The 14,433-nt window shown below is 36.2% G+C and overlaps 1 protein-coding gene across 1 annotated transcript in view; it reads right to left on the bottom strand.

Moving 5' to 3' along the window:
- PREX2 (phosphatidylinositol-3,4,5-trisphosphate-dependent Rac exchange factor 2) overlaps positions 1-14,433 on the bottom strand; it is a 247,513-nt gene that overhangs the window by 141,381 nt on the left and 91,699 nt on the right. The window contains exons 8-10 of the mRNA XM_014539787.1: positions 14,161-14,262; positions 10,606-10,767; positions 4,383-4,516 (exon numbers count right to left, since the gene is read on the bottom strand). Of these exons, the coding sequence (XP_014395273.1) occupies positions 4,383-4,516; positions 10,606-10,767; positions 14,161-14,262 (398 nt within the window). The remainder of the gene's footprint in view (positions 1-4,382; positions 4,517-10,605; positions 10,768-14,160; positions 14,263-14,433) is intronic.

The raw sequence follows: 14,433 nt of genomic DNA, 5'->3' as shown, positions 1-14,433 counted from the left end.
CTAACAATTTAGTATGCTGAAATAACTATTCATTTACTGTATAATACAGTCACACCTAGCAAAAGTTAAGCTGTAACTGGATACCAACACCAGTGTTCTCTCTCCTCCTCTCCTTGGTAGATACCTGCCATGGAGTGGAAGGGGTGAGTACAGGGAGGTGACACAAGGTATCTTCACAATCCCTGACTTCCTTCTTTGGAAATAGTATACATCCCTACTTATCCGTCTAAACCCTCATTAGTCCTTCATCACTAATAAAGAAAACTAACAAAATTGATCAATTCAGCTGACTGACAATCTGTTGGCCCCAGGCCTTCAGGATCTTGCACTCTTATGTTCATTCTGAAAGCAACCTCTAAATGCCCTTCGTTAATAAGCCTAAGTATATACTATAATTAGGAATTCAAGCCAAGTAGCTATGAAAGTTGGCATCACTGGAGGCCAAAGGTAAAGAATGCAGAGCCAACTAATATGCAGGTAACTGCATATTCTCTCAGGTAGGAAATCGTACCCTGGTGTGTTGCAAAAAAGGATTTCTTGTAAGTTGATACATCACACTTAAAACCAATCATATTTTGAAATGCTTAATAGCCTTGATGACAGTTTTAGTCACAGGCATGGAATCTATCATTGGGTCCTATTTTTCAAAGTATTAATTTCCTTTGTGATCCTGCTCTTAACCCTGTATAGGCTTTTTATATTCTCTTGACCTGCAGATGATAACAGTGAATATGAAATTCTAGTCAGTGTCTGATCAATACAGTAATACTTTGATCAAATAGATCTTTGGTCCCTTCAGAAAGTGGCTCTATTGAATTCTAAAGATTAAAAAAATCCATGGTTTGAAAACTATTTTACTCTATATTGTAATGTTGAGTATTTGCATATCTTGAGTCTATGATTTTCTTCCTAATTATGTGTTTCAATGGCCACCAGGATGCATGTACAGGAATGTTCACCAATAACAGAAAAACTGGAAAGAACCCAAGTCCATGGACAGGAGAATGAATAAACTATTAATTAAATTGTATTATATTCAACCAATAGACTATTATGCAGCAGTTAAGATGAATAAACTATTGCTACACACAGATATATAGTTTAAAAAGTACATTCTATAAAACGTAAGTTGCAGGCAACAAATACATGATAATACCATCTGATACACAAAGTTCATAAAAAACCAAACTACTAGTAAGCAGTCATGTTATAAGTATCAAATATTACATAACACATTCTTTTTCAATACTAGTTTCTTCTAAGATTAATAGTGTTAGAAATATGGACAGCTGGGATGCCTAATTAGCACTCTTGTTTTTAATGAATGTAATCCTAAAATTAAAATAAATTCATCAGGTCCCTGGTTCTTGCAATTACAACATTATGGAAGTTTGGAAAAGGTCCAGTTTACTCATACTTTCTGAAGGATCATTAGAGCTGAGACAGTACAAGGTAAAGGAAGTGAATGAAGTATTCTAAAACGAAGGAAACAGATGGTGGATTCACATTACTATCATTCAGGAAGGGATGGACACACAGATTTATTTAGTGATTTCCATTTCTAATCACTATATATTTTGTCCATGCTACACATACATTCAGGGTATTTGCTAAACCACAAGATCTTAATTTTATAAAGCCTGTCTTGTTGTTTAACTTATTCAAATATTAAGTTCACGAGACCATAAATAATATCATTACTGGTAAAGTCTTCATTTGCAAAAGTTTTTGACTTAAAGGCAGGCGCATATATAAACTGTAATTTTAAAAAGATACCATTCTCAAGTGAATGCCTTTAATAACTGCACCTACACAAATGTGTTAATTAACTCAATGGGGAAATGTTTTCATAACATATTATGTATATCAAATTATGTTATAAACTCTAATCTTACAATTTTATTTCTCAATTATACCTCAAAAAGCTGGAAAAAATAATTACACCTAAACAACTTGAGTCACATTACAATTTTTTAATGAGTTACACACAAGTAAAATTAACAGCCTACATCTTCATAAAAGCCTACTTCTATTAATCTCAATCCTTCTACCAAAGACAAAGAATTTTGAAGAGCATACTAGAAAAAAATAACAGGTCCATTTTCACACTGGTAAAGGGCAATTATTTAAAAGCTTATTGAGACAAAGATGACAACAATTTAATTATCTTTTGGCTCTAATCCTAACCTGGTCCCTTTCATCAAGGTGCATGGTATCACTTCATTAAACAAATGTTTCCTAGATACAGTTAAGAAAGACACATAAAGGCTTGGGAAATTTCTCAATAAAGTGCATTTTACTATTTTGCTTAATCCACCTGCAAAACTTTCCCCCAAAAGTTCAAGAAAACATCCTATCAAACAAGTACCTTCTGAAGAAAAAAAAAATTGTATCTATGCTTTAAAACAAACAACAATTACATCAATAACTTTGATTGGGTTTCATTCAATCATTTATTCACTTATTCAACAAATGCTTCTCGAGTAGCTATTACATGATAGGTCTGCTCCAGTCTCCGAGGAAATAGCAATGAAAAAGCAGCAAGACCCTTGTTCTCATGGCCCTTGCAGTCTCATCTTGTAAAGGTGGCAGAAAATAAGCAAATAAATAATGGAGAAAATTTCAGCATGCATTTTCCAGATACTGATAGAATGGCTGGGAGGCTGCCTTGGATGGGGTGGTCAGGGAAGATATTGAGGACGACGTGATATTTAAATGAGATCTAAAAGACATGAAGAACCTGGCCACACAAACCTTGGAGGGAAGAGCAACTAGGAAGGAGTAGCCAGTGCTGCACCATGGAAGAAATGGTATTCTCTATTTCCTCATGAGGATGTAACGTACAGCATAGAGAATATAGTCAATAATACTGTAATAACTACGTATGGTGCCAGCTGGGTACTGGAAATATCAGGGAGAACACTTTGTAAAGTATATGATTGTCTAACCACTATGCAGTACACCTGAAACCAATACAAGATAATATGAAGTGTAAACCATAATTGAAAAAAAATTAATTACATTTTTTAAAATTAAAATTAATTATTGATGTCCTCTCCTAAAACTGTTCCTCTACAGTTTCCCCATCCATTTGTTTCCTTGATTCTAAACCTAAGAGTTAGCCTTGGGTCCTATCTTTCCCTCATCCTCCCACATCAATCCATTAGAAAATCTTGTTGATTCTGCATTTATATTATTTTATTTTTTAAATATATTTTTATTGATTTTAAAGAGGAAGGGAGAGGGAGAGAAAGATAGAAACATCGATGAGAGAGAATCATTAATCAGCTGCCTCCTGCCCACCCCACAGGGGGGATCGAGCCTGCAACCTGGGCATGTGCCCTGACTGGGAATCAAACTGTGACCTCCTGGTTCATAGGTTGACACTCAACTGAGCCACTTCGGCCAGGCTGATTCTGCATTTAAAACATACAAAAATCTTTCCACATCTTTTTATCTACCCTAGTCCATTCAGTCCACTAGCATTTCCTCCCTGGGTGATAGTGGCTGCCTCCTAACTGGTCCCATTTACTGCTCCACAATTTATGCTCTGTATTTTTTACAAAAATAAAGACATGAAAGTGTTTTAAGAAGGAAGAAGTGCTCAACTAAGCTAAACGCTGCTGAGAAAAACAAATGAAACCTTACAGAGCAGAAAAAGTGATCACTTCCTTAGAGGTCAATAGTGACTGACATGAGCAGCTTGGTGGAGCAGAGTGGAACGCTTACCATCAAGCTTTCCATTTTTATAACTGTGAGTGTTGACAAAGTAAAGGGATGCCCACAGGACAGGTGGCTCAGGTATAATGAAGTAGAATATTGCTGCAGGTGAAGAATCTGCAGGCTTTCAGGTCCAAATACTGAATGGATCATTCACAGGAGTTTCTTTTGAACACAGCAAAATGGTGACCAAGAAAACACAAGAAAGTGGTACAAGAGCTAAAGCAATCACTGAATTCCTGTGTGGCAAGGAGATATGAAGTGTTAAAAGCAAATAAACCAAGAAAGCTACTAGATAGGAAGGACTAATGGCATGAACTTCACATGTGCTGGAATTCTTAAAGGAAGAGGAGAAGAGGTTGGGAAGCAGCATTAGGAAACAAGGAAGACACACCTACCTGTCCTACAGGGTCTGAGGTAGGGGAGTTAGAAACAACAACAAAAATCTTTCCTCTAGAAGGCTCCTGGGGAAGTAGTGTCACCGAATGAGAGTTACATTTCAGTTAGGTTTTATAAACAAGTGAAGAGAACAGTCAGCATAGGCTGAGTATGTGGAAGTTTCTGTAACCATGAGATTGTGAGTTCCCAGGACCACAGAGGAGAAGGTTGAGACTATGAGATGGATAACCAATTTCTGAAGTGTCACCTGTTGATCCTCTTACCTGTGTTTTCTTTTGCAATACACCAAAAGATTATCAAAAAGAAAAAACACCCGTTCTTGAATGTTTCCAGAAGAAATTTTCAGTAAGACTCCACACATCAGCATTTCAGTGCAGGTGTCAGTAATGTTGGACCCCTAAGTCAGGAAAAACAGAGATAATGTCTGATTACTTACTAGAAACTTTCATGTGTGATTCTTTTTCTCCTTAAAAGCATATTTGTTTTTATTTGAAGATGCATTATATGGACAAGATTAAAGCTCAAACAGTACAAATATTTATACACTGAAGGTAGGTCTCCTTTCTTTCCATCTCGTCCTGACCAGTCTGAGACGACACAACTACTGATAGAAGTATCACTCCAATAAATTCAATAAAAAAGGCAAAAAAAAGAGATTCTGGGTCTTTTTGCTATTTTAGATATGTATGCATATTTAAGCCATCTATGATACATGTTTCCTATGTTCTTTAAAAAGACAATGTTTTCAAACCAGAACAGGATGCTAATGATTATTAGAGAACATCAAATAGCAGGATAATGAAACACATGCTAGGCTCTAAACAGAACCAGGTCAGAATCACTGTCATTAACCAAAAGAGCCAAGAGGATCCTAAAATAGTAAGAAGTCGCTAATCATTATATCTGCATTTAATTATCATTCAGCCCACTATGTGTCAGACAATGTCTTAGATGCTAGGGACCCAGAGCTTGAGACATGACCCATACTCCCAAAAAACACATACACTAGTGGAAGAAACAGAAATGTGAACGCAATTATATACCATGTGATCATTGCAAGAATAGACCTTTAATAAAATGAGGGTTGGCGTGAGTGAACAGTGATGAATATCAGGGATGGCTGTGTGTGCTTATGATTATGTGTGTTTATAATTAGTGATATGGTTCATTCCATGTTGTGGTTTCAGGTACAATCATTCTCCAGTAATTTTCTCCGTTGAATTTATGAAGCACACCATTTAAATATCAACTTCCACTATAGTTGAGATCAGTCTGAATGGATGAACTTCAGTCACAGACTAGGGCCCAGAACAGCCCATTTTGGCACCACTGCTCACCAACCACATATCTTCTTGTGGTGTGTGTGTCACCCAAGATCCAGCAAGAACATAATAACAATTCAGAATCTAATTTGTGAAGAAGCTGAATAATTTTTCATCTATAATTTGAAATATATAACCAGCTGCCAATTACTTATACAGTCAGGATACATGAAAAACTATTAAGTTTCATGCACCATTACAGAATTTAATGGGGATGTGTGATAAATTTCATGAGCAGACACTTGTTAGGTGCCAAAGTATACTTTCAGAAACTGACAAGAGCCAGAAAAGGCAATTAGAAGCATGTGTATTTATTTTTGGTTTCTTTTCTAATTTCCAAGCCTCGTCAAACATTAAAATCATAATTTATGAAAAACTACAATAACAAAACAAGTATCTTCTCAAAAGAAACAATAAAGTATAATATTGCTAACCCAATTTTGGACTCTTTTGAGAGGGTAAGTTGTTTTTTTTTATGTTAACAAGTTCTCTGAATATAAGTTACATAAGGGTTCATTACTGATTCTTTGCAGCTATGAGATGGCAAAAATCAGTATAATAGGAAACCATTCACTGATTATCTGCCCATTTTCAGCTCTCCCTGCTTAACACCAGAGACTGTCTCATTCATCTTGCCAACTGAAGGTTGAGTGTCAGCATCAGAAAAACACAGATTGCCTGCAGAGAGGAATCATAATCTGAGGAAAGATGAGAGATGGAAGAGTGCTTGAAACCTTTTCCTTCGTATACAATGTACTGCCAGACAAAGAGCTAAGAAAGTGAGACCCATTCACAGCAGAAGAAAAGAATATTGACCAGAAGGACAAGTAGATGGGTATTTCATCAGAGAACAGTTCTAATATCAAAGGAGTTTTTTGAGAAAATGAATGAAGCATTTGAATATTCTTTTAAAAAATCTGTTAAAACTACTATGAAAGTCAAATATGGGATGAAGTCTATCACATTGTTTTATTATACAATGTTGTCTTAAAATGTATGCACTCTCCAATAAAAAAAAAAGACTCAACATTTGAGTCACTCTTTTTGAGATTCAAATTGTTAAGTGAGCCCTAGCATGCTTGGCTCAGTGGATAGAGTGTCAGCCTGCGGACTGAAAGGTTACAGGTTCGATTCCGGCCAAGGGCACATGCCTGGGTTGCAGGCTCAATCCCCAGTGCGGGGCGTGCAGGAAGCAGCCGATCAATGATTCTCTCTCATCATTGATGTTTCTATCTCTCTCTCTCATTCTCCCTTCCTCTCTGAAATCAATAAATAAATATATTTTAAAAAAATTGTTAAGTGAAATTATAACCTAAATTCTGTTATATATTAGGTAAAACAAACTAATAATATACATTTTCATTTTACCAAGATAATGTCCCAGTCAAACTTTCCCCCAATCCCACATATTGTGAAATTTTGATCAATTTTATGTGGATTTACTTTAAATGGTCTTTTTCCCACACCACTTATCCTTCAATAACAAGGACTATCTATAAATCAATTCTACCTCAAGGCAGACAAGCTGTGTCTACCAAATCACCTTGTAGAAGGGACAGAAAGAAACAGGTCTCACCATAATCTTGGCAAGACTCAGACATGAAATAACAAGAGAACATGACTTGAAGTCAATACACTGTCTGACACAAACTTCATCAAATGTAAGCAGCAAACTGGTTCCAAAAACAAGAGGTCATTTTAAAATGATCTAGTAGCATCGTATGTCTCCTTGTAAAAAGGTAAGCAAGAGGTGTCAAGTTTCAATTGTTTCTTTTTACTAAGACACAATAATGATCTTGAATGTTATTTTTCCAGCACCTTCATATATTAATAATTCACCCTCTACCTTTCATCGTGATTTTTCCTCTGATTTGAGAGATCAATTTATCAAGGACGTAAAGCTGAATTACTAAATGACATAATGTTTATTGATACTCCCTTGTCAGTATCAGCCAGTATTACTCCAAAGATTGCAGTTATAATTACAATACTATCAACCAACTAAAAAGCAGACTAAGACTAAGAATGGCCCTGTTCTACGAAATGAATCAATGACTCTAACTAAACAGTTAATCAGTTTCATTTCCAAGCACATTGGTCATTGCTCTACAATTACCTTTAGTAGAATATCTTGTGGAATGTTTGGAATGTTGGATATGACATATGACTCAGATATAATAAATGATATTAATAATATTTTAACAATGTTATTTTTATTGTTTCTTTTGAGAAGAAAATTGTTTTGTTATTGCATTTTTTCATACATTATGATTTTAATATTTGAAGAGACTTGGAAATTTAGAAAAGAAGCCAAAAAACAAATACATATGCTCCTAATTGCCTTTTCTGGCTCTTGTTAGTTTCTGAAAGTATACTTTGGCACTTCAAATATGAGCACTTAAAAAAACTACATATCTTCTGTGAGAGCAGTCACTACCTAATGCTAACTAAAACCCAATTTTTATAATAGGCAAATTTATCTGAGAGATTTCACTGTAAAAAAAAACACTTCATTTTCTGAATGGGGAAACAAGACCCTAGATAATTAAGTAACTTATTTGAAATAATAATCCTCCTAAAGTGGAACTAAGGGAAATTCATGGCATATCACACTCAGATCCCATCTGAGAGAACTTTAGTTTCTGGAACGAGAACGTCACCTTTAAGGTGGTCATAAAAGGTCTGCAAGAGTTCGTAGAAGGAGCTGTTTCTCAAGGATAGCTCATGACTCCTAACCTCAAAAATTCAAGAAACTATGTCCTGTAAAGGTCATGCCATCAGACATCTCTCCTTGATCTGCCCTAAGCCCGCTAGAGCCACTCTAAAGTACCCAAAGCTGTCTGTAAACTCAACAATAACCTGTTAGCAATGCAAAGAAAGCCCACTTCCTCCCAAGGCCAGAGATCATCCTGGATGATTGTGTCCCTTTGCCTTGTGACCTTTGGAGTCCTATCAGATAGCATTTCTCCTAACCTTCCCAGAAGGGACCAGGCAGAGTACAACAGCTTCACCACCCCCACTCTACGGTGGTGGACTGAGATAAGGAATCAGGTTCTTATCACAAGTCATCAGACAACTGGCTGGGTCCAGCTCCAAGCTGCAGACCCTCAAAGTCGCCGAACTTCCGAATCATGATATAGCCATGTCTCACGCAATCATTTTCAAATCTCCTCAAGGAGAATTAGTGCTGCCACTCTTTTTGGAACCCAACATCCAGGAGACCTGCTGGAACTGGAGTCCTATCTGGACCTCCCCCCCCACCCTCCGCCAGTTTCCTCTGTGTCAGTGCTCCTTTCTGCTCTTGTACTCCAGTGTTGTATACTAGGCAAGGCTGCCAAGTTTGAAGCACCCACCACTGTGGGTCACATATGACACAGTATGGCCCCCATACTTTCCTCCGTGGAGTAACTGGCATGTACAGTACAAGAAATATCAATACTTTAAAAATAATCAGTCATTTCTGCAGTAAGCCTGATTTTTAGGATCTATACAAGAAGGAAACAAAATTATTACAGATCCCATTTCCATAAAGCGTCAAACAGAGACTGTGAAGTTTTTGTTTTGGTAAAAGGCCTGGCAAACATCCCTAACAAATCCTGCAGTTTTTCTTCCAACGTTTCAGTGACAACAGAAGAGCAAAAGCAAACTTTAGCACATTTTTCTCAACCCAGCAGGACAACTGCTCCCCTAGAATAAGTATTATCATCATGAATCAACTGTAAAACACACAACCATTTTAATTGATTGGAATAAGTAGCATTCGTGCTGAATGTGAGGTCACTCTGGACACCTGAAATGGAAGAATATAAATGAGGAGGAAGCTACATCAGATCCCAGTAAGCATTTTTAAAAATTCATGGGAAGAATGGATAAATAGGAGAATTCCCTGAGGTCAATGTTTGAGATTACTTTGCAAGTCTAAGTGGCTGTAATTTTAGATTTAAATGGAAACCAACATACTGAAAATAAGAAACAAATCAGTCAATTATAATGCCCTAAAGATAAAAGCAATCCACTTGGATTTGTGTGATACAATATTTGGTTAGAAACACTTTAAAATTGTTTTAGACTTTAAAAAACTACGGTGATTTGCTTACTTTATAACAATAAAAATTTATCCAAGTCCAAAGCTCATTTTCATCTAAATTAAGGCAATTGAAAGAAAATTTTAGTTTATTCTTTATATAGCACTAAAGTAATATAGACTCCAATCCCATGAAGTAACTGGGATTCAAAGTCACTATAGCTGGAAACACATTACAGATTCTGAAAATCACTCTGCTTTTGCTTTTTTATAATTAAAAAAATTCTTTATTTAATGAATCATGAACCCATACAATTTTTCATGTTGAGTGGATCTTAAAAATCACATCACAGGACTGGCCAGTGTGGCTCAGTTGGTTGAGTGTAATCCCATGCACCAAAAAGGTTGTAGGTTCTATTCCCAGTCAGGGCACATACCTAGGTTGTGAGTTCTATCCCTGGTCAGGGCACATATGGAAGGCAAACAATCAATGTTATTCTCTCTCTCCCTCTCCCTTCCTCTGCTCTAAAATCAATAAAAACATTTTTAAAAATCATATCACAGCTACTTCATTCATTTTAGAAATGAAAAAAATTAAAATTTAGAGAGATTAAATGGGTTCACAATTAAATTTATCACCTAATTTACAGTCTCAAAATAATATCACAGCACACATATGAAGCCTTAATCCCCTTCTGTACTCTCCCCAAGAGTCAGGCTGTATACTTACTGACCAAAGTTAAGACAGGGAAAAGGATAACCATGATGCTCAAATACTGAAATATCAAATACTGAAATATAACCCACACAGTGTCAACTGGCTCAAGGCTGTATACTTACTGACCAAAGTTAAGACAGGGAAAAAGATAACCATGATGCTCAAATACTGAAATATCAAAGCTTATAACCCACACAGTGTCAACTGGCTCAGTCACAAAGTTTGAGGTTAAGCCAATCAACTGCCACTTTAAAAATATTTCAAAGTAAAAATGACGGCACTTTTCAGAAATGCTTACAGCTCCCTAGCATTACCTAGGAAAATGAGCAGCTACAGTTCCATCCAAAGCCAATCAATTCTACACATAGCATGAGAAATAGCAAAACTACGTTAAGCTCAATTGTTGAGAACAGTGAATGTACCTCCCAGCCTTCAATGTGAGACTGCCATTCCTCCAACACTTCTAACTTCTCCATCTGTCTCTTGGCCTCGTTGATGTTGGAACAGACAGCTTTCATGGCTTGGAGAGCTTCCATCACTGCTGCGTAGTCACTGTGTTTCCTTGGAGTCCGCTTCAGCAACTCCTGTTTATACACAGAAAACAAATCGCCCTTTGATCTTCAGCTTTCTGGTACAGCAGGTTCAGGCTGACCAGGAAATGAAAACTACAAAGATCATGAGAACCACTTTCAGAAGTGGCGTTACCACCTCCACTAAGATTAAGATAAAAAACAAAAGGTTGAATCAATGAAGAAGTGGTACCCTGATAACGCATTTTGCAGTTACTTTTATTTTCCCCTGAAAATTGTTTTTAAAAACTAAATTAGATCTCTCTTTTCAAATTGTCAAATATCTCACCTGCAGAATGCAATTCTTTATAAGTTTGACTTTTGCTCCAACAGAAGTACACTTTCATATGTGAATTTCATTTTCCTAGAGTCTTTAACAGAATAGTAAATGAATATGCCCCATAATTTCAAAAATAATCTAAGTGCCTTATTTCCTAATAATTTTGAAGACATTATAAAAGCATGCCATAAATAAAACAAAACTTTTTAAAAGTGTCTTATACTCTAACAAAATAAATAATTTCGAATTCCCACAATACCCCATCATTAAAGAAACAATTTATGCTGTTTTCATCAATAACTCAAGATCATGCTCTGCTATGAATGAACTGCCATATGCCCTCAATAGCTTTATTTTTCTTTTGGTTTTTGGAGAGGGATTTTTGGCTTTTTATTCTTTTTCCATTCAAGATAGCAAAACTAGAATGCTCTCTAATCTTTTAAATATATTAAAAGGTCTTGTTAGTTGTTTAGAAGCAAAAATTAAACATTTTCACCCACTGTCTAGACAGTTGTGACCACATTGCTTTTCAATTAGTCATTTGTTTCCTTACTACAGTTGCCATCATCATGTAACTAACACAATTACAGAAATCCTGAGGCAAATCTTTGTAAGAATTTTCTTAATTCTTAACATACAGTTGGAAAATATGCAGTTGCTATATTCTCTTGAAGTCTGTTTTGTGTGGGGGTTTTGTGTGTGTGTGTTTGTGTTCTTGTTGTTTTTACCAATTTGCCATAAACTTTGACCTTGCAACATTACATCATTCCCAAGACAAGGTTTAAAAAGTTATGCTGAATTAAAAATACATATAAGAGATATGCAACACTCTCGAGCAATTCTGAAGGGTAGAAATATTTGTAAATCATGCGAAGGAGTCAAGTCAGTCTGCAGGACATGAGATGTGGGACCCGATGGAAGTGTACCCTCTGGGTATTTGCAGAGTCAAGATGGGAATTTAGATCACGTGAAATAGTGACTAGTAACAGTCTTCCCTCAGTTACCTGCTGTGAATCCGATCATTTCAAGTTCCACAAATAAGATCAACATATGTTTTCTAACACACAGCCTAACCCCCTAACATTTTTCTCTGAATAATCAAAGCCATCCAAAATCAAAGAGACCACCAGCACAATTTTTCAGCTGATAGGACCAGAAAGAAAAAATATCAACACCCAAGTATCTACTTACTACGCAAGTAAACACTTTTTTCATGTTTGTGAAGATAATCTTCCAAAAAATGGGAAAAGATGTCATCTCTCCACTGCTTAAAGGTGCTCTGATATAACCTCTTTTTTCCTACATAAGGAACTGTCCATGATCCTATCTTTTGAAAGGCTAGCTCAAGCACTGGAGGTCATCCTTATCCAGAAGTGAGTGATTTAGAACTACTTGCCATGCTGCACTTCTGTTAATATCACTCTGCCTTCTGACTCTTAAAACAAACAAATCCCTGGGATTCCAAAACCTAGGCCAGGAATAACTGCAGCGATGAGTACAGACGCAAATCTGAGTCACCAGCTCGGAAGTCAGAAGGGACTCTCCCAAAGACAGGCGTCACATCTACACCAATCCTCCTTACCCTCTTGACTGTGCCAAAGCTCTGCAGAACTGGAGGTCCCTGTATTAGCTCGTCTCTATGGCTTACCCAAGCATCTTTACTTGTGTTTTCAGTGAGGAGAGATGCTTTCTGAAGAAATTTTACACCGAAATCCAATTTATGCCAAAAGTTATAGTAAAAGGTATATTTTTAGTTCAAATGTATAACACTTATTTCTCGAAAAGTAAATCAATACGAATACCAGTTAATATGTCCATAGCATTTTAGAGTATTTTTAAATTTGGATACCAAGTATTAATTAATATATTAAAATAAATCAGAATCAAATATATATGAATAATAATGGCTAACATTTACGGTATATATACTATGCTTATTTAAAATAGCCCAGCCCTGACCGGTTTGGCTCAGTGGATAGAGCGTCGGCCTGCGGACTGAAGGGTCCCAGGTTCGATTCCGGTCAGGGGCATGTGCCTTGGTTGCGGGCACATCCCCAGTGGGGGGTATGCAGAAGGCAGTTGATCGATGTTTCTCTCTAATCAATGTTTCTAACTCTCTATCCCTCTCCCTTCCTCTCTGTAAAAAATCAATAAAATATATTAAAAATAAAGAAAGAAAGAAATAAAATAGCCCAAATAACTATTAGGTAATAATTTATACATGCATATATATGTCAGTATACACAGATACATACATACATACATGTACATGTACACATTCTTGTAGGTATATGCTATAATTTTGTCATCATTATTCTGATTCACAAGTGAAAACCCAAGGCTTTAAGAGATTACATTGTGTGCTCAGTCATACAGCTATAAGCAGAATACTTAGGACTTGAACTTAGAACTCATGTGCTCAACCACCACCCCAAACTGCCTATCCTGATGCTAATAGTTCCAAAAACCACCCTTTCCGGAATTACTATTCTAATCTATTCATAGGCCTTTGCAGAACGAGCAGTAATTCATACTTTACAACAGGTTTTTCATTAAAAAAAAATTTTGGTCATTATAATGAGGCAATGTCCCTATGACCATTATTGAAGCATTTCCTATCTGGCAGAGGCAGTATTTTCAGGACACTGTCCTTCTATGTCCATCATTTACTGTCCCATGTGACCCACTCCATTCCCTGTAATAATGATTTAAAACCCGGCTCTGAAATTATGTAACGCTGACCTTCACTTTGTTAGCACCAATGTTGTAGAGTAAATCAAAGAATTCACCAACAGAGAACTTACTTAACATAAAAAAGATAAAGTGCTGTATAAACTGGACATAATGTTCTTAATGGGATCTATCTCAAAAGTAATGCATTTACTCTAAATGAAACTCAAACAATTGTTTTCTACAAAGAGCACTTCTTTGTTTCTTTTCTTAAAAGATTTGTTTCCTACTCCATATGTAAATTAGTGACAAATTAGTTATTCCCACCCCCCCCCAATGACTACAATATGTCCTTTCTTTAGAATATCAGACTATTTAAAAGAAAAAACGTTAAAAAATAATAAGCAAAATATGCAGGTACAAGGAAAATGCTATGATAAAGTAAACACATAAAATACCTTCAAAATGAGAGGGTACTTGCATATTCTCTGTATTGGAGTTACTAAATATCCTTCCAGGGGGACATCTGTGTTCTTCCGTCCTGAAAGCAGCATGCAGTTCTGGGGCGGAAATAGGCATAATTAATTACATTTCTAAAACCTGTAGCTATAAAACTCACTTCTATCATGAAATTTTCTGCTGAAAAGTGGTGAAAGCATGTCTCTAGCTCCTCTGAGAAGATCACATTCAGTCACAAATAATATTCACAGGAATGAAAAATACCTTTGCCT

Source organism: Myotis brandtii, unplaced genomic scaffold (assembly GCF_000412655.1).
Source record: "Myotis brandtii unplaced genomic scaffold, ASM41265v1 scaffold23, whole genome shotgun sequence".
NCBI lineage: Eukaryota > Metazoa > Chordata > Mammalia > Chiroptera > Vespertilionidae > Myotis > Myotis brandtii.
The sequence above is the reverse complement of the archived record's forward strand: the minus strand, read 5'-3'. Positions and strand labels throughout refer to the sequence as shown.